Source organism: Hippocampus bargibanti, linkage group LG07 (assembly GCF_051943395.1).
Source record: "Hippocampus bargibanti isolate YZ-2025 linkage group LG07, ASM5194339v1, whole genome shotgun sequence".
Classification (NCBI taxonomy): domain Eukaryota; kingdom Metazoa; phylum Chordata; class Actinopteri; order Syngnathiformes; family Syngnathidae; genus Hippocampus; species Hippocampus bargibanti.
In genome coordinates, this window is record NC_142740.1 from 23,172,832 (window position 1) to 23,196,607 (window position 23,776).

Sequence of the window (23,776 nt, forward strand, 5' to 3'; positions counted from 1 at the left end):
GTTTGTAAATGTGACTGTGATGACGTCAGTGCCTCACCAGCCATGAACCTCACCGCACGTCACTGATGCATGTGGATTTTTGGGAACAATCATCAATTGTGACAGCTTGAGGAAGGAAGGAAGAAGCCTGCAGTTTGTCTTCCCACAAATCGCCTGAAGCAGCATGTCAAACATGGTCTATTACTTGTGTTTTTTTTTTTGACATCATTAACTCATTCATTGCCAGACGTGCAAAAATGTGTCCACTTCAGTGCCGGGGTTTTTGTCATTGTCACTCGAATTCAATCTTCCACAGAATATTTCATTTTAGGACTACATAAACATTCAATGCAGCGTAAGAAATCTTACTCTCTTCTTTCATCAGAAAGAAAGAGTTTATGTTACATCTCGTCGCCGCCCGGGGCGCGCCCCGCCCCTCCTGTCTCCTCCTCCGCTGCTCCATGGAGACGGCCCCTCCCATCATCACGCACCTGGGTTCCCACAGCTGGTTGTCATTCCCTTGATTGTGCCTTCTGACTATATTTACCGATCGCGCAATACCGTCTGTGTCGGAGTATTCTGAAAGCCACCATTACTACTTCCATGCCGTCAGGTCTGCCGTCACCGATCTCTCACTTACCTCTCCCTGCTGTTATTTTTGCATGCGTGCCTCAGTAAAGACTTTTTGTTCACGAGTATCTGTCTCGCCGTTTATTTTGGATCCAACCTCCCCGCTTTCCTTTCGTCACTCGAGCCCTGCCCTCAAGCCTCGAGTGCCGTGACAGTTTATTCTTAAATTATATGGGTCTAGAGTTATATGAGCTTGAGATGAGGGTGGCTGACCAAAATACAATGGAATACATATACAGTATACTGTATTGGTTTATATTGCGCTTTAACAACAGTTGAAGTTGAAACAAAGCGCTAACATCAAAAAAGGGAAATGCTGCCCCGTTGTGGAAGGGAAAAACATTGCAAGATCAGTTATAGTGCCTAAATCGATATCTAGTTGGCTAGTTAGGATTCGGCAACATATGCAGAGGGACGGCAAACAAAAGATAAATAGTAAAGTCAAGTTGAATTGTGGGCACCTGGTCTTGCTTCTCATTGCTGCTTTTCTTCTTCTTTTCCTTTCGGCTTTTCCCTTCAGGGGTCGCCACAGCAAATCAATGTCCTACATCTATCCCGGTTTTGTGCATCCTCTTCTCTCGCACCAGCTACCTTCATGTACTCTTTGACCACATCCATAAACCTCCTCTTCGGTCTTCCTCTCGGTCTCCTGCCTAGCAGTTCAAGTCTCAGCATCCTTCTCCCTATATAGTCACTCTCTCTCCTCTGGACATGTCCAAAACCATCTCAGTCTGGCCTCTCTGACTTTCTCTCCAACGCCTCTAATATGAGTTGTCCCTCTAATGTACTCATTCCTGATCCTATCCAACCTGGTCACTCCCAAAGAAAACCTCAACATCTTCAGCTCTGCTACCTCTAGCTCTGCTTCCTGTCTTTTCTTCAGTGGCACTGTCTCCAGTCCAAACATCATGGCAGGTCTCACCACTGTTTTATACACTTTTCCTTTCATCCTAGCTGAAACCCTCCTATCACACATCACACATGACATTTTTCTCCAGCCGCTCCAGCCTGCCTGGACACGCTTCTTCACCTCTTTTCCACACTCTCCATTGCTCTGGACAGTTGACCCCAAGTACTTAAAATCCTCCACCTTCTTTATCTCTTCTCCCTGTAGCATCACTCTTGCACTTGGATCCCTCTCATTCACACACATGTATTCCGTCTTGCTGCGACTGATCTTCATTCCTCTCTCATTGCTGCTTTTCTACATTCTGATATCCCTGCATGTGGGCTCAACTAATCCTCAATAACCGAGCCTCCGCAGCATCTCCCTCTCTTGCCTCTTTCCTCTGTTTTTTCTTTCTCCCTCCACTTCCAGCCTGGCTTAAACCCAATCAGTCAAGAGCCTGTAGAGCGGCGCTTGGCAAGCCAGAGCGTATGGCCGAGTGGCCATTCATCATGAAAATAACAAAATTAAAATTACAGTTCTTCATTTAATTTGGTCATTTATTTTTCCTGAGGGCTGATGGGGTTGTTTGAAATGGCACAGGGACGGCGGGAGAGTAAAAGATAGATTGGGAGAAGAGGATTGGTTGGTTAAGTTCACTCTTTAAGCCAAATAATTACACTTGCCATCTCGTCTCTCGCCTCCACAAATGAAACAAGCTGGTACCTTTAGCGCACAGCTCGGCTGCAGATTTATAAATAATAGATACTGGAAAAATGTAATGCTATGAGAAGTCATTATCCAACAACAAATCCAACATCTTTGGTTAGGCACGATAATGGCAATCCATGCTGGTGATCCTCTTTCAAACCTCCATCTCACAAGTAGCGAGATGACAGCCACGGTGATTTAGGGATGGCGAGCCAAACATATTGCTTGTATGCAAACCAGAGCTGATTCAGCGGTCCTGATTTCTAATCAACTCCGGTGTCCTTTATAACCCGAGCAGTCACAGAGCTCCGGACAGCTTAGTTAGCGTCGCCCTGCCGACACATTTTTGCAAATGGCTGGCAGTGAATGAGTTGAAATCCAATGCTCCCAGTACACAGATAAATATTCAAATTTCTTAGAAATATTATTTAAAATGTTCTGTGAAGCGCTTTGTTTCAGGTGCAGCAATAAATCTGTCTTGTATTATACTGTATTCCCTTTAGTGTCGCTCCATCTAGTAGATGCAGAACTCAAATGCAACCACAATTGTAACTTCTATTCCATGTGCCTTATAATGCGGTGACCCCTATCCATGAAAGCTGTTTTAAAATAGGCCATTCATTGAAGGGGCACCTGATACTCCGAAGGGCTTTATAGTGTGGAAAATGCGGTAACCTCCATATGTGTTTCTACATATATAGACATACACATCAACAGAATGAACAGAATGCAGTCGTATACAAAAGCTGAAGGATAAGAAATTTCCTGCCCACCCACCTCATATTCTTGCGACAGCTTCAGGTTGTCGTTGGCTTTGAGAAGCTCTGTGTGCTCAGCCAGTTCGGAGATGGGAATGGGAGGGTGATTCATCATACCTGGTTGCCATATTGACGGAGGATTAAGTAACAGAAATAGAAAGTTTGACACATTAGGACTACTTTTCAAAGTAGACATTTCACACAGTTCAGTGGTAGGGGTGGAGAATGTCTGTGCATACGTAACATTGTTGGATGTTGGGTTTTAGTGATGGGGAAGCTTGGGAATAAGATGGTATCAATTAAATAACATGTAGTAACTGGGTATGTTCTTGGAATTTGAGCTTGTGGATAGAAAACCACTTTATACTGAGAAAAGTAGCACAAAAAAAAGAAAATTCCTTAAGATAGTTGTGATGAGGATGTTGTGGCTTTACTTATCTTATTTTGGGAGATTACGTTTGTGAAATACAATGAATGCATGGACAGTAAACATGCGTTTTTAAACATGTTTACTGGAATTAAAAGAAAAAGTGGATCGTCAAGGACATACTCGAAGCTATTTTGTGCTTCACGTTAAAAACCTAACTTTATGAATTAACAGAGCAATTTGGGGTTTAAAATACAGTGAGACCTCAACTTACAAACACCTTATCTTACAAACTTTTCGTCTTACAAACGTCAAATTTATGAAAATTAAACCTTATAATAAGCACTATTTTCATAATACACACCCACCACGGCTGGCGGAGTGATCTTCGGCGGAAGCACACGACCGAACAGCATCAGAGGTTAAGTTACCAACAGTCCTTATGGAAGGTGACTCTCCTTCCATAAGCCATCAACGACCATCAAAAAGGTAAATAAAACTTTATTTTACAGCACAGTTTGATTACAGTCCTTATGTAATGTGTCTCTCTTTCCAAACAGCAATTCCCTTTGACCTTCGACCTCCTACGCAGATTCCATCAAGCCATAAATGACAATCACAAATGTAAATAAAGTGACTTTATGATACAATGCAGTGTATTTCTTTCATTACAATACAATAGCACTTTTATTATAAATAGAATAAGGTATGTTGTGTGTAGTTTTAAGGCTTATTTAGTTGAAAAGTATATTTTATGGAAACCCGGGAACGGATTATTCCCATTTTAATGGTTTCCTATGGGAATTTTTTTTAGATACACACTTTTCGCCTTACACACTCTGTCTGGGAAACAATGAAGTTCATAGGTTGAGGTCTCACTGTATGTTATTTTTCAATAAATTGGATGTTCAGTTTTTTTCCAGCCTCCTTCCAATGTGAATATAGAATACCGTTGCAAGTATAGTATCAGTAATGAGACAACTTAAGTGTGACAACAGGATAGTGCTGTGGACTCTAATAGAATATGGACCAGGTAATGTGACTCTGTGACATATGGCATGGCAAGATTTTGTATTTTTTTCATTTGGAGTATTTTGTTTTTTTTCCTCATAACAAGCAAGCTCAAATGCCAAATGAATGTTATCACAATCAAAACGAAACAATAAATAAATACAAAGCAAAGCTTTGGACGTACAGAGCCTGCATATCAAAACGATGACATTAACCATCTTTCATTTCCTCGCACTGACAATGCACGGTCAAAAGTGAAAAGGGTCAACAACGTTGTTTGCTTCAGTTGCACTTTCGAGGCAGAAACTCAGCTCTCAGGCCTGTCTATCCTCATTAGTGACAGCAATTCATTTTACACACAAAACAAAGCGGTAGTATCCACTACATGGAGATTTGCGAAGATTACGACGAGAGCATGAGACAAATGGAGATGACATGGAATGCCACGGCGCTCTCCAGAAAACGAGGAAAACGAGTGGACACATTGAATTAACAGATTACTTGACATGAGTTGGGTAAGATGCATTGCTCCTTTGAAGTGGATCACACACAGAATTAATATTATTCCTTTTGAACACAAAAGCCGGTGTGCTGAATAAAAAGCTCTAATCATCTTCAAGGATATTCTGTATTCATCTGCTCCTTCATTATCATTTACTCAGTAAGTAAATGTATAATATAATAATATAAAAAAATGCATGCAGGGTGCAGACACACCACTCGGAAATGAGTTATGTATCATTTCTGCCACCGGAAGACAGCAAATTGCAAATTATATTTGCTTGTTAGTATAGTTGCTTAAAATTCAGAGGGAAAGGTGTAAGATGCTTAGCTTGAAAGCAGGGAATGCGTATACAAATGAGGGGCCCACATTTCTTCTGCAGAGAACAAGAAATGGATCTTTCCAGTCAAGATCAAAGAATGTTTGTGTGATTTTTTTTCTTCGTTGCGCATGTGTGCAAATGTCTTTATGGTTGTCCAGATGCATTTGCGAATGTGTACAGCTTTGCAGACACACTCCATCAATTGCTTTTAGGTTGGGCAGTCCACATTACGGTCTGCATGCATAAGTGCTAGCAACACTTCACTCGATACATCACACACTCAAAATGAACCACGTTCCTGCAGGAAGAGAATGATGGTCGTACACTCCTTATTCCTTCTTTACTACGAGTCTATCGACATCTATCTTTGCACTTTGTCAGGAGAAGTTATCACACCCACACTGATGGACCTCACAACTCAAACCATTAGTTGAGCTCTTACTGCACTCTTCAAAAATGCATTTGTCCTACAGTGAGCCACCCATTCTTTCTACCAATGTCACATATAAACAAAACACTGTATTGAAAAGTTGGCCGGGGGGGGGGGGGGGGGGGGACTTGTTGCAATCCTCATTCAAGCAAAGTTACTCAAGGATTAAAAGTTATTCCTCTCTCCTTTTTATTTCACTCCTTCCTTTGCTCTTGCCCTGCTCTTCAACAACATTTCATCTCACACCCCTAAAGGCTTTTCCCAACACAACAACACATGATTAATTAGCGTAGACAACACACTTTGGCATCCAATTATGTATTTCCTATCTCCCAATGTGTTGCTCGACACATCAGGGGTATATAATGTTTCTTTTTGATAGGTTTCCTCAAAAAGACTTTTTTACGATGCAATTTTCCATTTAAAAAGGAACTCTACATGTAGGTGGGCAAAGGAAAAAGAAGGAGAATACTGGAGTTATAGAAAATCCACCCCCCTCTGTCTCCCGCCCTCCTCCCTCTACCTCCCTCCCTCTCTCCCTCCTCCTCCCCCTCTCTTTCCCTCCCTCTCTGCCTCCCGGCCTCCCTCCTTCCGTCTCTCTCTCTCTCTCTCTCTCTCTCTCTCTCTCTCTCTCTCTCTCTCTCTCTCTCTCTCTCTCTCTCTCTCTCTTTCTCTCACTAAATAGTCACAGTTTCAAACCGAAGCGATGCAGTGGTGTAAAAAGAGGAACGGTAACAACAAGAAGGTGAGGGAGATGAGGAGTGGGATAACAAAGACTTCACTTGAAAAACTGCTCTCTCAATCAGCAGATGTGATCTCAGTGGTTTGGCACGTGGTATTAATGCACAGCTCATTGCCAAGTGAATACTGTGAATGACTGAGGTGACTTAGTATCCAAATAGAAACCAACATAAATACATAAATAAATACAAAAATCTGCAGATATTATGCTGTGTCATGGGATGGAGGGGTGGTGGTACTTGTTTGTAAATGGAGAGAAGCGGTGCTCAAAAACAAAAGCTGATATGCAAATACTAAGAACAGAGACTAACTTCCATATTCAATTTCAGCTGCACTCTGAGGACTGTTTAGACCAGAATCTGAAAGAACAGCAAACAAGAGAAAGTGTTTCACAAAGTCGATGAAACAAAAAATGGTGACGGAAGAGTGACAAATGATTGGACACAATGGAGAAAATTCTCATATTCTTATTCTTATTCTTATTCTTATTCTTATTCTTATTCTTATTCTTATTCTTATTCTTATTCTTATTCTTATTCTTATTCTTATTCTTATTATTACTGGACTTTTTGCAAATATGGTACACAAGAATGGCTGAGAAATACCAGATAACAACAAATAAAGATTTAGACCTTCTAATTGAGTATGAACCTTCTATGTCACCGGATGCATACAAAATATTCCTAATAGCTAATATCGAGGGTTTTCTCGTTCCCGGTTTATAGTTTCATGCAGAAACCAGAACTTGTCTGAAGGAACAACATATCAAATAAAAATCAACATTTACGACATGCACTGTAGTATTGGATTGGATTGGATTGGATTGGATTGGATTGGATTGGATATGCCTTTATTAGTCTCACAGTGGAGAAATTTACATTTCACAGCAGCAAAGTGATGAAAGGAATGAAAGTAGAAAAACGAAATACATGAGCTGCTGGAAAGGCAGCCACTCTCGCGGCGCCGTCTTGAAGTCAAAAGAACAAAAAAAAAACTAAATAACAAATAATATGACAGCATAGAGACAATATGACAAAACAAAGACACAGAGAGACATTCATTCTTCAGGACTTGCTGTACCTTGCTGTATTGTGTATTATATTGAAATGCCATCATGTACAAAAAAAACTACGATTAATGGAGATTCCTTAAAAAGTATTTCCTTAAAAAATCTGTGAAGATCTGGGTGATTGTATTTTATGCATAACTTGTCAGAATATTTTGCCTCTTACAGTATTGCAGTTTTCACAAAGTGCACACATCCACAATGCAAGGGAAAATATAAAACCATACCGTCCTTGAAAGCAAGGCGGGATTTAACATGCAAATCTACTGGATAACCTTGAATGTAGATGGGAACCAGATCATTTTTACATAGTAAAACTTACTTGCACTAATACAACCTGACATTTTTGCACAGACGTACAGCAATGACAAAACTAGTATGGTGCAGTGTTGCAATACAAATACATTAAAATCAACAATAAATGATACCGGACAAAGCACAGAATTAATAATTAATGAAGGCAAGCGAATCATAATGTGTCTTGTCTAATCAGCCATACTACTATACGGCTCTTGTAAATTATTCCCAAGCTAACATGCATTTCATGAACAATTCATGCTTGTCAAACTGGGTATTTGAATACACTGCACCCACATAAACTACATTGTCACACTTCAAAACAGAAAAGAGTAGCATTCTGTAGTGACTTACTCCACTGCTGGGCTTGTGTTATACAAGTGTGGCTTGGCTGCTCAACTCATGAGCTTGGCTACGTGATTGGGTAAATTATGTGATAATTGCACGACACAACAAATTAAGAATGAAATCCATTCATCCATCCATCCATCCATCCGGCCGTCCGTCTGTCCATCCATCCATCCATCCATCCATCCATCCATCCATCCATCCATCCATCCATCCATCCATCCATCCATCCATCCATCCATCCATCCATCCCTACCTACCTACCTACCTACCTACCTACCTACCTACCTACCTACCTACCTACCTACCTACCTACCTACCTACTTACCTACCTACCTACTTACCTTCCTACCGACCTCCCTCCTTACCTACCTACCTCCGGACCTACCTACCAACATACCTAATTAACTCCCTACCTACCTACCTACCTGCCTCCATACCTAACTATCTACCTACCTAACTACCTACCTACCTTCCTTCCTCCCTACCAACCTATCTATCCATCTATCAATCCATCACTCCTTCCATCTTTATCTCTATATCTCTATCTATATCAATGTATATATATGTGGAGAAGGGTAAATAACAAGTCAGCACTCCAAGCACAATAAGACATAATTGGACAATGATCTTGTGCTGCTTATTACTTTGGCCCCATTTGCCAATTAGAATCCCACGATCCAGCAAAGATAAGGAAGAAAAAAACGAGCCACTCGTCGCCTTCAGAAATATTGCAGTGTCAATGTGAGGCTATCAAATGATGCGCACACACACACACACACACACACACACACACACACACACACACACACACACACACACACACGCACACATACACACGCACACACATACACACGCACACACACACACACGCACACACACACACACACACACACACACACACAAATGCACGCACACACACACACGCACGCACGCACGCACGCACACACTCACACATGCAGGCACACACACAAGACCTCTCTTTCAAATACATTAATGAAGCATTGCTTATGAGGCTGGCGGAATCAAATATCGTTCAAATATCACTGCGTCCCAATTGCCAATACAGTGAATGCTCAACTGAATGGAATTGTGCCAGGCATAAGAGCACGGGGAGCATGCACATTTCAAAAATGGTGGCTTTTAGCTGATGGTAATGTTCATAAATGCTCACCGGACCACTCAATTGGTCAAAAGCGTCCTTTTAAATTTAGTTCCCGGGATGCTGACATAACAACCGTGCCAAATTGTGTCCAACTCCAGTGAAGATGTGAGAGAAATATCTGAATGTATTAGCCAATTTTCTTTCTACATGTCTAATCAAGAAGATACAGTGTGTCAGATGGCCGAGACAAGTGACCATAACAATAACTGTAATGCAGCCCCTTATTGGAACCAGGCTATGAATACAATACTGTTCAAAATAAATATGAAGGCGAGTATATTAAATTGCATGTTTTGGGGGTTAATATTATTATTTTTCATTCTCTTTTTATCGACAACTCTGAGTCCCTAACACTCATACAAAGCGCACAAGGTGTTATGCATCACATGTATGTGACCCCAAGCACAGCGGAGAGAGCAGCTGCAGTTTGAAATGTGAATCTTTTGATGGAGCGGATTGGCCAGGAAGGAAAAAAAGAGAGTCAGAAGAGCAGAGAGAGGGAGTGTAGGGAATGTCTATTCAACTCCTATAAACATCTCTTGACTTGGCTGCCCGAGAGAGAAAAATGGATTTCAAATTCAAGTATGAGTCTCTCAAAATGTCTTCTGCCAAATGAGCTGCTGGAATGAGAGAACACAAGCATTTCGTGGAGACTACTCGGCATTCAAGAAAGTAAAAGTCAGATGAATGATAACATACAGTCTTCAATATATCCCACAAGACAAAGCTAAGGGTAACTCTGAAGATGGGGCTTGATTTGTTTATTTATTTTAGAGTGCTCAACATAAATGAGTATCCCACCTTTGAAAAGAAAATACGTTTGTAATAGATAGTTCAGACCAAAAAAAACTTTCAGAAGAAGATCATGATTTCATCGACGTGTAATTGAGATCTTGTGGACTTGAGTAGATGTTGATAAAAAGGTTTCTTCAGCCGTCATCTGTACTTCTTTGAAGGTGTCGGACGTACAGATGACGGCTGAAGAAATCTTTTCATCGATGGACCACTCCTGTACGACTGAGAGCTTACATAGACGTATTGAGTAGACGTTGTACTTTCGTACTCATTTTGCAATTCCACAAATAAATAAATAAATAAATAAATAAATAAATAAATAGATAAATAAATAAATAAATAAATCCGAAAAAAACAAACATAAATAATATGTTTGTTTTGGCAGAAGGCTTTTGTGATTAATGGTATTTTGTAGTGTATTTGTATTGAATATTGAGTACCGGTGCTCAATCATGCAAATCACTATGCTGCATTTGAAACCAACAGGTCTCTGAAGCTGATATTTGTAATTACAGGTTTATAGAGCAGACTGAAAATTTATTTCAATATAGTAGAACCGAAAACGTTTCCTGTTTTGTTCAAACATTGTCACAAAGTTTTTTAGCTAATGACGACACTTTTACTTAAATGTCGACAGGGGAATTATCTCCCAAAAAGTACAATGAGAGGCCTAGGCAACCAAATAGCATTCAATAGAAATCTGTAACCCCTACATCTTCCAAACTTAACTTGTCTAAAACTACTGGAAATAATGCTCAGATTTGAGCTGTGTTGAGTGCCTGTACCTTGTGTTTGGAAATTTATTCGTCTCATTTCCACAGGGTCGGTAGGATGGTGAGGTGTGATGTCGGCGTTGTTCAGCAGACATTTTGTACGTGGCTCTGACTCCTTTCTCTTCCGACTGGATTTTCAGAAGAAAAATAAACAGTGGGGGGGGGGGGGTTAAGTAATGACCAACAGGGAATCAAAAGCTCAGCATTGCAAAAGATAAAAAATAAAAATACATCAGAAATCCACTAATGAGCTATAACAGAGATTGAAAACTAGACGGAAATCAAATCTGGAACTGAAAAGCAAAATTTGTGCATATACTGTATATGTGTGTAAAATCTCCTTCTGCCACATTAATTAATGTTATCTTCACTGCCCGACGCAGTCAATGCTGTCTTTTCACTGTCAAACATGTTAGAATTCAGTCAAGCCTTACCTGTCAGGCTTGCTGTTTCCAGGGAAAGCGATAGCAGTCAAATAAATATATAGAAATTGTGAAAACACACAAGGAAAAGAGGGAGGGGAGAGCCAACAAGAGAGATGAATCAATGGAAAGCAATTTGAGATTCACGAGGGTCGCTGCTGGGCCCGCAAAAATTTCAAGATAAAGCTCATTAGCATTTGAGATGATGTGTGCGTGTGTCTGCGTGTGTGTTAGTGTGCGTGCGTGTGTGTGTGCAGAGAGCAGCGACAGACGAAGGACGGTAAAGTCAAGGCCAAGGGCAGAGATGGGAAGCACTATTCACCATGGAGCGATTGGAAGAGAGTGAGGGGGAAAGAAAGAGACGAGAGAAAAAACACATAGATTCAAGGAGAGATGTTACTCTCCCTAACCACCAAAGGTGGAGGTATGGAAAGGTCAGATAGGGATCATCTGACAATAGTCGTAGTAGTAGTATCTAGTCAGACTGTTCATAGCAGCCCTAACGTTAATGCAGGCTTCTGCCCTCACTTTTTCAAAATTCACTGTTAGATCTCTCACACGCCAAAGGCTCCATTGTCACAATTTCTGGTGGTAAAAGTGCCTGAAGCTAAGTGAGTAGACCTTCTATGGAAAAAGAGTGTGTATATATATATATATATATATATATATATATATATATATATATATATATATATATATATATATATATATATATATATATTGTGTGCTGATGGTCGTGTTTTGGTTATTTCCATTCCATTGAGACTTCGTAAGTAAACACAGACTGAGATATTATTCAGCATTTTTTGCTCATGATTGGGTCTTAAAATAGAAACCTATTTTTAATCATGCCAATTACAATAATGAACACTGTTTGCAGGTTTGCAGTAACTCAACATGTATACCATTAATTCTGCCTTTACACTTTTCTGAACCGTACCTCTTCCATGTCCATCTCATCAGGAGTCTTCAGATTTTTCACAGTTCATAGAAATAGTATCGTAATAAGCAGTACTATCGATATAACCGATATTGATATAACGAGACTTTACTATATATATATATATATATATATATATATATATATGTGTATAGTAGAGTCTCGTTATATCGATATTGGTTATATCGATAGTACTGCTTATTACGATACTATTTCTATGAACTGTGAAAAATCTGAAGACTCCTGATATATATATATATATATATATATATATATATATATATATATATATATATATATATATATATATATATATATATATATATATATATATATGTGTATAGTAAAGTCTCGTTATATCGATATTGGTTATATCGATACTTCTCGTACTATATTGATTAAGGGTTGCAATAATTAGGAGTAAAAATAAATACATAAATAAACAAATAAAAACACACAAAAAATACAATAATTGGTTTATGAATTATCTTGAAACTTGATTTTCTCTTCACGAACATATAGTATAACAAATTTCCAATGACAAATTAAAGTACTTTCCATAATAATTCAATGAAGTTTCAGTTGTTTGAAATAATTTGTGTTCCCTTGCAAGATCTTCACACTTGCATACCAGTTTTGGAATATTTTACTCCAGCCATGTGTGCAACATAACCATTGACATCTCAAAGAATCTCATCTTCTCTCCTTTCTTTGACCCCTCACTTCTCAGGATTCTAACAAGACATACTTTTTTTATGTTTGCAAGCAACCATGCTGTCAGGCTTGGAATAGCATGCATACATTAATATATAATAACACCTTTTTTAAACATTCATCATTTTCTCACATTAGCTTCCCGAACAACAAAACATAAGTGGTTCAATATTAAATGACCAAAATATCTTAATTTTGCTTTACTGAAGGAAAAACAAAAAACCTCCAAGTTCCTAAAATGCCCACTTCGATATATTTGTGAAGCACTGATGAGGAGCTCTCCACAGTGATTCTGTTTTAGAAGAAATTGTATTTGAGATTGAATGTTACTTTTTTTAATGAAAACATACACGGGCAAACAAAAATAAGAAAAAAAATGTCAACTCACTTTTTGTAGAGGAGGATTGCGATGACAATGCAGATGATGAAGACCACGGCGAGCACTGGGCCCACCACCCAAATTAGCCCATCACCGCCAGTCTCTATTGGCTGTGGATCTTCCACTTGTTCAGGAGTTAACACCGTGTCAGTGTAAGGACTTGTTGCAAACATTTTCTGAACAGAAAAAAAATAAACAAAACATCCTTGTTAATATTTAAATTGCTATTTTTCTGATCATTATTATTTACATCATTGTTTTTATTTTAATAAATCACAGTGGAAAAAGGGTAAATAAAAAGAACCTTAAATACATGCCATTTACTGAAATGCCCGTGGAAACTGCTTAAAGTGTTTCAAGGAGAAGAAAACTCACCCCAGCAGTAGCGTTAAGCTCTGCCATGAGAAAGAAGACATACTCCTGTCCGGGTTCAAGACCCTTATTCTCACAGCTGCTCTGCCGATGGTCAGAGCCCACGGTGAAGCTGGATGGAAGCTGCCGGAAGCAGGCAGTGATGTACGGCTTCCACTGGTCCAACTGGCTCAGTTGACGACGTGAACGGCGCTTGGGGGTCACCTCTCGCAACAACTGATTGATGCCAAGGGTTTGTGGTTATTTTTTTTTTTTTTTGTGTTTTATACATTTGTATTAGGAGCTAATACATATTGATACAGGTTATACCAGTGGTTCTTAACCTTTTTAGAGGTACAGAACCCAACCAGTTAATATGCACATTCTCCGAACACATCATAAATTAAAACACACACAAATATATATACAGTATATAGGTATATATATACAGGTGTATATATATATATATATATATATATATATAAAATATAATAATATATATAAAGCAAAATTAAGATATTTTGGTCATTTAATATATATATATATATATATATATATATATATATTGTGTGCTGATGGTCGTGTTTTGGTTATTTCCATTCCATTGAGACTTCGTAAGTAAACACAGACTGAGATATTATTCAGCATTTTTTGCTCATGATTGGGTCTTAAAATAGAAACCTATTTTTAATTATGCCAATTACAATAATGAACACTGTTTGCAGGTTTGCAGTAACTCAACATGTATACCATTAATTCTGCCTTTACACTTTTCTGAACCATACCTCTTCCATGTCCATCTCATCAGGAGTCTTCAGATTTTTCACAGTCCCTGTTGTTCTCTTCAGTGGCACAACAACCACATAGAAATTCCTTTCAAAAATAAAATAATGCCACATTGTGTAAAAAAACTCATCAAAATGTCTTTCTTTTAGAGTATATAGTCATCTTTCAGACTAAATGTATTACACTATACTCCAGTACAGTCAATTTTGGTTGTTTGTTTGGATTTGTTACTGAAAGAAAATGTTCCGTGCTGTCTAAGAAGAGTGCTGTGCCTACCGAGAAGTCGTGAAAATACATTGTAGTCTTGAAATAGACTGTACTGGAGTATAGTGTAATACAATTTTTTGGCTTTGTTAATGGTGGTTGGTTGACCAAGGGAGAGAGACAAAGTGGATCTTGTACACTGGGCACTGAATATGAACCTGTCACTGTGGCAGTGTTTGCTGTGCCTGATTTCCACTTCAGTTCTTTGAAAGTAACTGATTTCAAAAACAGACAAGTTTTACAGTGGTATGACATGCACATTTGTTGTTACATTTATTGTTAGTGTGAGTGTTAAACTGTACATTTTACCTTACAAACTGATGCAAAACCACTTATATTAAGACCTGATAAACGATAATCAACAGTTCATGACCATTATATATTTGTTCCTTTTTTGGGGAAATATCAGTGTAATCTAGCACCTTACGGTGAGTAACATGGGTAACACACCCATGTTGCGAGGTTTATCAAAACAACTCAGATTCCGCAAGGCCCGATCATTCATTTCAGCAAGCTATACTCACTTGACATTCTTGCCATCGACCGGTGGGAAGGACATGGTGAGAATATTATCAGGCTCTGCATAGATGTCCAACTTTGGTTTCTTGACCAGAATGAGGGGTGCTGTTCTGGCCACAACACGGTGTTTGGGCCCACCATCCATGCTCTCTTGACAGGTAACTCTGAACTCGTATGTAGTATTGTGCCTCAGCCCAGTAATGAACACCCTTAGCTTTCTGGCATCAATGTCCAACTTCTGGCGGTTGTATTCAACCTATAATTCAAAGAGTGTGACTGTTTTCAGGCACAGTTTATGAAAAACCATTTTCAGAAAGTAACTTGGTTTCATCAAACTTACCATGCATTTGTATGTGGACCTGCTTTCAGAAAACTTCCACGCCAGGACCACTGTGGTTTTGGTAGCCCACTTGATCGTAAAATTTTTTGGAACATCTGTCAGTTTTGGCAAACGGAAAAATGAATTAGTATTATCAGTGGATTGAACATCTCGCCAGAGCAAGTGACAATCTCTGGTTAAAGCAATGACAGAAAATAGTGGTTGTCCTGCAACGTTCCCCTGGTGTGGAGAGTGAAATTCGGTGAGCTGTTACAAGCTGTAAGAACGGCAACGCCATTGGTTAAAACACAGAGCACGGAAGACTCATGGAAGACAAACCCATGGAGCACAAAGGTGCGCCCACTGGCTAGCTATCATCTGTAGTGCCAACCTTTTCATCTAAATCACTGTTGAAGGTGAACAACTGTCAAAACAGGTTCAAGTCCTACGTATTCCTAGGCCTCCACCGATTTGGGGTTGGCACTACTGACATGCTGCCAAGTGAACATCAAGACAGACTAAAAACACAGCATGCCTTTGCAGTGAAATTGGGGGATATCATGCCACAAGCTGCCCTGTTAAGGGACAGGGAAAGTGGGGAGAAGAATTACAGAGGAAAATAAAAACAAAGAGGGTTAGAAAGGGTCCGATATTTTAAAACAACCTTAAAAACAAAATAAGGAACCAATACCAGTTTTCTGTCCTTATTCAAAGGTCCAAAAACTCATTGTGACTGGGTTTGCCTTAAAGTCATACCTTCATTCAAAACCGGTGGTGTGAGATGGACTCTGTGTAAGTGCGCCTGCAAAGGGGCTGCAAAAACGATTTGAGGAGTGTCTGACCATACAACACTTACCTTGGATTTTTTAAGATGCTCTCCTTCAAGGACTGACTATGACTTACTGACTGTGTTTTTACCTTGACTGAGTTAGTGAAGTGAGTATCCAACAGCAAACATTTTAATATCACAATTAGATTTCTTGAGGAAGAGTGCAGGTGATAGAAAGGGGTGTGGTAGTTTTTTGTGTTCTTGCAAAAACTCCCAACCGCCTGGTAACAGGGTTGGAAGCGAAACAGGCAAGCCCTACCTGTTGGATCATAGTCCACAGTCCGATACTGGATAGGTGGGCTGTACGGCCCAGGACCTACAAAGGTGTGTGCACGTATTTTCACATCGTATGCTGAGTTTGGTTTGAGGCTGTTGAGCATGTAGCTGGACAGATGAGGAGGTAAGTGGAGCTCCCGCGGTGATCCTCCGGAACCAGCTTCCTTATAGGCCAAAGTGTACTCTGTGATTACACCGTTCCTCTCTGCCAGTACTGGTGGTAACCAGGACAGTTGTACTGAGCAACATGTCACGTTGGAACCTTCATTCATTTGAGGATATCCCTCTGGTGTGTCCTCTGGTATACAGAGTTCGACACCAGCTTCTTCCCCTAAGCCCCCTCTACTTTTGGCAGAGAGTTTAAATAGGTACGTCGCTCCCCGGTGTATGTTTTCGAAGGAATATTGCCGTTGTTGGGGCGAAAACTCTAGTGTGGCCAAAGGTGAAACATCTTTGCGACCAAACTGTAGCCGGTAACCTTGCAGGTCCATGCCATGTTTCAGATCTGGTGGGTCCCAACGAACCAGAGCAGATGTTTCTGACTCCTGCATCACTGACAAAAGGGGTGGACCAAGCACTGTGGAGAAATAAAAAACACAACAAAGCATATTTTACATATCAAAATTAGAATCAGAATGATCTTTATTGGCCAAGTATATACCAACATATGAACAAACTGACTCGAGGGTTCACTGTCTAAATATTACCTTGCCCACAAATCATGTCCAACATGAAATACTAACAAAATAAAATTACAGACAATCATAATACTCAATTACAACATGATTTATGTCATGTATTCAAGTTTAATTCACCGCTGCAAGGATGTGCACAAAAGCTGATATCGCTGTGGTTCTGCAAAACTCGTAACAGTTTTGATGCAAATGTTACAATCATTACCACAAGACGTCCTATCAAGTATGCACATAAAAGTAAAGCTGTTTGTTTCGTTCACACTGCGTCAGTTGTGTCCTCAAATGACCACTTCCGCATAGTGGCAATTATCATTAATAACTGGTGGAAGGAACAATCACATTATATGGCACATTTGTTTTGCATGCCTGGGCAATTGCTCAAACACAAGCAAGTGTAACAAGCTCACAAACGACCACTCATATGATACAAACAATTCAAATTTCAGGTGACAAGCGTGTGAGACGTGCACAAAATGCATCCAGCTTTAGATCTCGAATGAAAGATATACTATGAACTGCATCCTAACAGCGGTAGTATTTTCAAGGTTTGTCAACTTAAATGCCTTCAGCTTCCAAGCTGCCATCAAATGTTGTTGAGAGGTTGGTGTGGTTGAGCACCCATCCACAGTAAAAAGATTTTAGCTTCACACAATTAAACGACTCCCCCAATCACAAAAACACAACAAAAATGTCTTGCAATCACACAAGCAGTCGCAGCCAAAGATGTACAGGTAAAAAAGACACAGTTGTTTCTAACTCAATACAGGTATGATACTTAAACAGAAGCCCGTCTCGCCCGTCTCTCGCCCGTCTCTCACCCCTCACACCACTGCTATCCTCGTTCATAGTCATGTCACCGCCCTTGACTATTGCAATTCACTTCTCCTTGGTGTACCTCAGAAACTTCTCCACAAACTTCAACTTGCCCAGAATTCTTCAGCCCGGATCATCACCAGAACATCATCCTTTTACCACATCACCCCCATCCTCCAAGAGCTCCACTGGCTCCGGGTCAAATATAGAATCAACTTTAAAATTCTTCTTCATTTACATATAAAGCTATCCATAACATTGCCCCCTCACCTTTATTTTTTGGGGCTTTGGGTAACATGACTATTCCATCATTATACTGTAACACAATTACTGAGTAATATAATACATTTGGGACACAATCAGCACTTTGTGCCTGCATAGAAGTTGGAACTTATGGTACCAATTCAAATGCAATCATTCACAGTACTCAGAGCACCAGACTCTTTCCATTTAATCATTTCCGTTTGCTAATGGCTACATTCTGCTGTACCAAGATGAAGATAATTTCCAATGATGATCTTTGCCACTAATGGGAGTTGGGGCGGGGTATGGGGGGATGGAAGGTCTTGGGTGAGAGAAATGCTTCTAATACGATCTTACTTCCCGCTAAATCCCATCTTGATGCCATTAAAACCTAACTCTGTCTTCATGCTCACCTAATCAAAAAAATTAAACCAGACATAATCCGAATGTGTGTCCGTCGGGAAGTCGAATTTCAAAATCAGAAAAAGCAGTGCGGTTTTTGACCTTGCTGTGGAGAAGTGGTGCAATTCTCATACTCGGCAGGGTCCTTGATGATGCCCTGGAGTTCACCCAACAAGTCTACATGCATGTGCTTTGAGGACTTGGAGAAGGTGTGAGACTTCTGAGGGGGGTGATTCGGGAATAAGACGTACCGAACGCAGCGATAAGAGCTGTTCAGCCCCTGTATCACCGATATTAGAGTTTGCACTATTGGCAGTTAACTGATTCATTGTCACTGACAAGCGTACAATGCCAGGGTTCCCTTTTGTCAATTTTGTTTCCAGGCTTTATAGACACCATTTCTGGGCACCAATAAGTTTTGGTGACCTCTGTACTGAATCTCTGCTTTTTTTTTGCGGATTTGGTTCAAGCCACAATCATGGAGCAGTCTACACGGGGTATGAAACGGTTTGAATGAAAATCAGCACCTGCATACCCCAGACCATGGTCCTCAATAGAGACAAAATCTTGCCACAATTGGAGGCGTTCTCAAGGTCAAGGTCATCTTTATTGTCTGTGACATTGTACTTTTTATCATGAATTGTTAATTAATCAATAAATTAATATTTCAAGTTGAATGAATGGTGTGGGACTTCATCTTAGTTTTAATTACAACTTAGTTGTACATTAAAAGAAAATATTGATTGTCCCTTGGTGGTCATTGATCAACACTTTCCACTGCTGTCCCCAGCTCTCTCAAATGTCCAACTCATCCCAATAATCATCCAGTACCCAACACACCTCTCTCTACTCCTCTGCATCCAATCCAGGGTCTCATCTTTGGCTAAATTATTTTTCGTGGGCTTCCTGGCACGTTTCCCATCAGGCCACAGTATTAACAGCCTCCTGCTGACACCCACTCAGCCTTATTGAGAAAGAGGGATCATATTTCCCTCCCACTTTTGTCCCTTCTTGCAGTCGCTAGATGAACAGACACATCAACATAGGATGAGCTCTTTGCTTCTCTGTTGTACAACACAATATGATGTTGTAGTTATTCAGTTGTTCACCACAAACATCTCAAGCAAATCAACTATCAGTGCACCATGCAGTTCTCCCTCATTTGGCTAGAGCTCCAATCCGAAAATACTAATATCACACAGGAATAAGCATTGTGCATGAGGACATATATACATTCTGGGTGAAGGTGATGAGATATTTCTTAAACTGGACTTCATAAAGGTTAAAACAAATCCAGCAACCTGCTATCTTGAACTCCAATTGCTTTTAATGTTGTATTTCACATGCAGAACAGCATATGGCCAGGGGTCATGGAAAATTTTAATTTGCAATGTAAGAAATGTCAAGGAGACACAATTTGCACTGCATTACATATGACATATTTCAAGCTGTTGAGCACAGGCCTTGATATTTTCATATAGCATATTTTTGGGACTAGATGCTTCGCTGTAGTATGAGTCCTACCACTAAAACATGCTTCATGAAGAACAAAAACACATTTAAATTGAACAGAACTCGCATGCAAAATCCCTGATTTCTAATGACGGGAGCGTTCAGAAATATTCTCAGACACGCGCTGCTTTGTTATTGGTTATTCAGGCTGCACCAAAAACAACAACTAGAGCCCAAATGCACCAGGCAAAACAAGGATGGGAGAGATTTAACATGAGCGACCAATTGTTTTACAACATACAGTCGGATCCAAACAGAGTTAAGTAACAATTCTCAGATATCAGTTCCATTCAAGAAAGACAATGTATTTTTTCCCCAAGCAATTTTCACTATTTTAAATTCTTTATTATGTAAGTGGGGATTGAGCAAAATCATTGATTTGTGAAAAAAAATCTGAAACGGCCCATATTTTGACATTGGGGGTTTCCACCGGAAAGCGAAAATACAAAAGTTGCACTTGCATTCAATATCATTACGGCATCAAACTAGGTATTGACATTTTACACACCTATACGGCATACAGTACAGTTGCCAGGGTGCAGGGATGATGAGAGCGATGCAATCTCTACAAATGCCTTAATTTAATCACACTGATGCTTTTAACTGCAGCGAAAATATCTAGGAAATGACTAAAGATACAACGAGTTAACTGGGGCTTGCATTTCAAGTCTGCTTCCTGCACTCCAGATTGAAGTGGTCACACCCTGTCCCATTCAAACTCACACAGACAGAGCATGCACCTCCAAACATCCGTTTATAGGATGCAGCAACAAGATTGGGAGCAACAAGATTGGGAGCTCTCAAGTTGCTCCAAGAGTTCTTTGGAAACTTAAAATACAGAGCTATAATGAAACGTTGTTATTTGTAATTGATTTATCTTGGTCTGATTATATTTATGATACCACAAAACACTTGGCTTTCAAACAAGGATGTGTAGAGTGCTGCTGCCTCCCATCATGCTTTAAGTTGCATTTTTAAAAGTGATCCTATCGAACTGGTCCTGTGCATGTTACCCAAAAAATGACTTTTACATATACACTTTTTCACACATATCCACTCAAAACAAGACTTTGCCACATTTTACAGCTTATAATGTAATATCTTTGGAATTGGGGAGGACGCCAGCGCATCAAGCGAAAGCCTGCATGCATAGTTTGTATATCAAACTCCATATATGAAGGTGACTCTAAATGCATGGTAGTAAACAATAGAAATGTAGTTGACCGAGTAGCGTCTACTTTTTGTTTGTAAGGTATTGTAGATACACCTAAAATAAAAAAAGTAAATTATCTCAAGAAAGAAACCATCAACTGCCTTTGAAATGCCATGCGCTTTAGAAGCAGGAAAAAACAAAGAAAAAAAGCAAACATCAAAATGTGTCACATTTTTACCCAATAATTACAAACAAACCAATATAAATAAACTCTGTGAAAGACATTGTGGAATTAAGTTTTAGCTTCACTGACCTGCACTTTTGGTCACCACGAGTTTGGGTTTGCTCCGTGCTCCATCACCTTTGGTGGTGTATGCCGCCACTGTGATGGAGTAAGTGGTATCTGGCTTGAGCCCACCAATCACCATTTCCTAAAATAAGATGAAGACATATGGGCAAAATGTTATATTTCGGTAGGTTTTTTAAAATTTCACTTAGCTTCGTCCATCTCATATTGATTGATCGTCTGTCTACTGGTCTTTGCATTAAGTGTTACACATCTCTTCGGTAATTGCAGGACAATCCGTTCAGAAAACACCTTCCAGTTTCCAATATGGAAGGAGGATATTAGACATGTAAATCACAAGTACCCTACATCCATATAGCTAGATGCTGGTCAATAATTTAACTTTGCCATGAATGCATTTCAACAACAGTACATAGTCGCGGTTCACTCAGAGATTTTAAATCAGCCATTGTGCTTCCTTTAGTTCTCTTGAAGGAATGCCTTTTGATCAATTCTCATGAATCGTTCAAGAGGGTAGCCCTAAATGAAGGTGGAATGGGCTTTTTAACAGGGTGCCTGGCAGACAGATGGGTGAGGTCAATAAAAGTAAATGAGATATAAGCATTGTGTGGCAATTTTAATGGTTAACGCACAATGCAGAAGAACCAGGGTTTGGAAAGAAATCAGGACCATTAAACGGATGCTTTGGCGTTCAAAGTATCATGCATGTTGGGCAAAATTTACTGTTTCCAAATTCTGCCAAAATAAAAAAGAAACACTCAGCAGAAGGGACCACTATTGTTTTCAAGTATCACTAAAGAATCCAACACTCAAACACAAGACCATATGTTTCAACAACTAACATTCAGTATCACTTCAGGCACAATAGACAGTGGGTAGTACATCACTGACTCACATCAGTGTTTTCCCCTGGTTGAAAGACCATGTATTGCGTTTTTAAACCTTGACTAAGCATCCAAACATGTGATTGAAGCGGGTTTGTAAAATCATTCCAGACTGATGCAATAGCCACTGTCTACATTTTCCCAACTTCACAAATCACTCAAATGGAACTTTGTACTCACATATTCAGCTGTATCGTCCGTTTCCCACTAACAACACCCCACCAAAGAGGAGAGTATGTGAGAGATTGCAATGTTTTTTTGTTGTTTTTTTTTAAAGGAGAGAGAACAGAAAAGCAAGAAATAGGATTGTGAGAGATGGAGGCATTCAAGATTTGGGTGCAGAAAGTAGGTCACTTGTTTCTTTTTTTTTGACACCACAGGAGAACTAGCAGAGAAAGGTTGTGCCTATTGATCATAACAATATTTAACAATATTATTCTTTTGCAGGAAAATCCAGCACCACCGTCAAAACCGTTCAAGCCTTTTGTCACCATAAAATAAAACATGTCCAAATTTGTTTGGAGTTTTTTTTTATTTTTTAAATAGGGCTGTTGGTATTAGATTGTGACAATAATTGTTCAAACTCATTGTAGTTTTATTTAATTTGACGGCAAAAGTGGAAACTTAGAACTCAGTCTCATTTATGTACCAAACAGATCTGTATTTCTTTTCCCTAATTACATACCATGGAATACAATTATTCTTTCCTGTGGTTTCCACTTGTGATTTCATTTGGATTGCTGATTGCTACTGTACAGGTCTCACTTTGGAAGGCTTAAAATACTAAAAAAAACACATCTTGCTGCGGTGAATAATCTTCATGCCAATTTTGCTTATTCTTCCAGAACTCCAACAATAATCAGTGGTGTCTTTCTGTGCTTGCATTTGATTCAAGTGGCCAATCATTTTACCCCAGATATATCCATGAACAAAGAGTCCAGAGATTCCAAATGAAAGCCATGGAGGAAATTTTGCAGAAAAAGATGAGCGAAGCTTTTGCTTACAGTTTTTGTTATGGGCAGAGAGAGTTCAGAATCAGAATCAGAATCAGAATCATCTTTATTGCCAAGTATGTAGAACACACAATGAATTTGTTTCCGGTAGAACACGCTGCACTAGTATCGTCGTCAAAAAAAAAAACTGCTAAGTGGCACTATACAGTTCCATTTTGGCTACTGTTGAATATT

At 39.5% G+C, this 23,776-nt stretch overlaps 1 protein-coding gene across 4 annotated transcripts in view; it reads right to left on the reverse strand.

Annotated features, from left to right (window-relative positions):
* The window catches only part of ptprsa (protein tyrosine phosphatase receptor type Sa), a 241,764-nt gene that overhangs the window by 31,159 nt on the left and 186,829 nt on the right, over positions 1 to 23,776 (reverse strand). For 2 of the 4 annotated variants that reach the window (XM_089001604.1, XM_089001603.1), the window contains 10 exons: positions 22,770 to 22,796; positions 21,712 to 21,829; positions 16,564 to 17,157; positions 15,497 to 15,591; positions 15,162 to 15,412; positions 14,373 to 14,460; positions 13,612 to 13,824; positions 13,246 to 13,412; positions 10,794 to 10,909; positions 2,984 to 3,081 (listed from right to left, as the gene is read on the reverse strand). In XM_089001604.1, the coding sequence (XP_088857730.1) occupies positions 2,984 to 3,081; positions 10,794 to 10,909; positions 13,246 to 13,412; positions 13,612 to 13,824; positions 14,373 to 14,460; positions 15,162 to 15,412; positions 15,497 to 15,591; positions 16,564 to 17,157; positions 21,712 to 21,829; positions 22,770 to 22,796 (1,767 nt within the window). The remainder of the gene's footprint in view (positions 1 to 2,983; positions 3,082 to 10,793; positions 10,910 to 13,245; positions 13,413 to 13,611; positions 13,825 to 14,372; positions 14,461 to 15,161; positions 15,413 to 15,496; positions 15,592 to 16,563; positions 17,158 to 21,711; positions 21,830 to 22,769; positions 22,797 to 23,776) is intronic. The other 2 variants (XM_089001605.1, XM_089001606.1) reach the window with 2 other exon arrangements.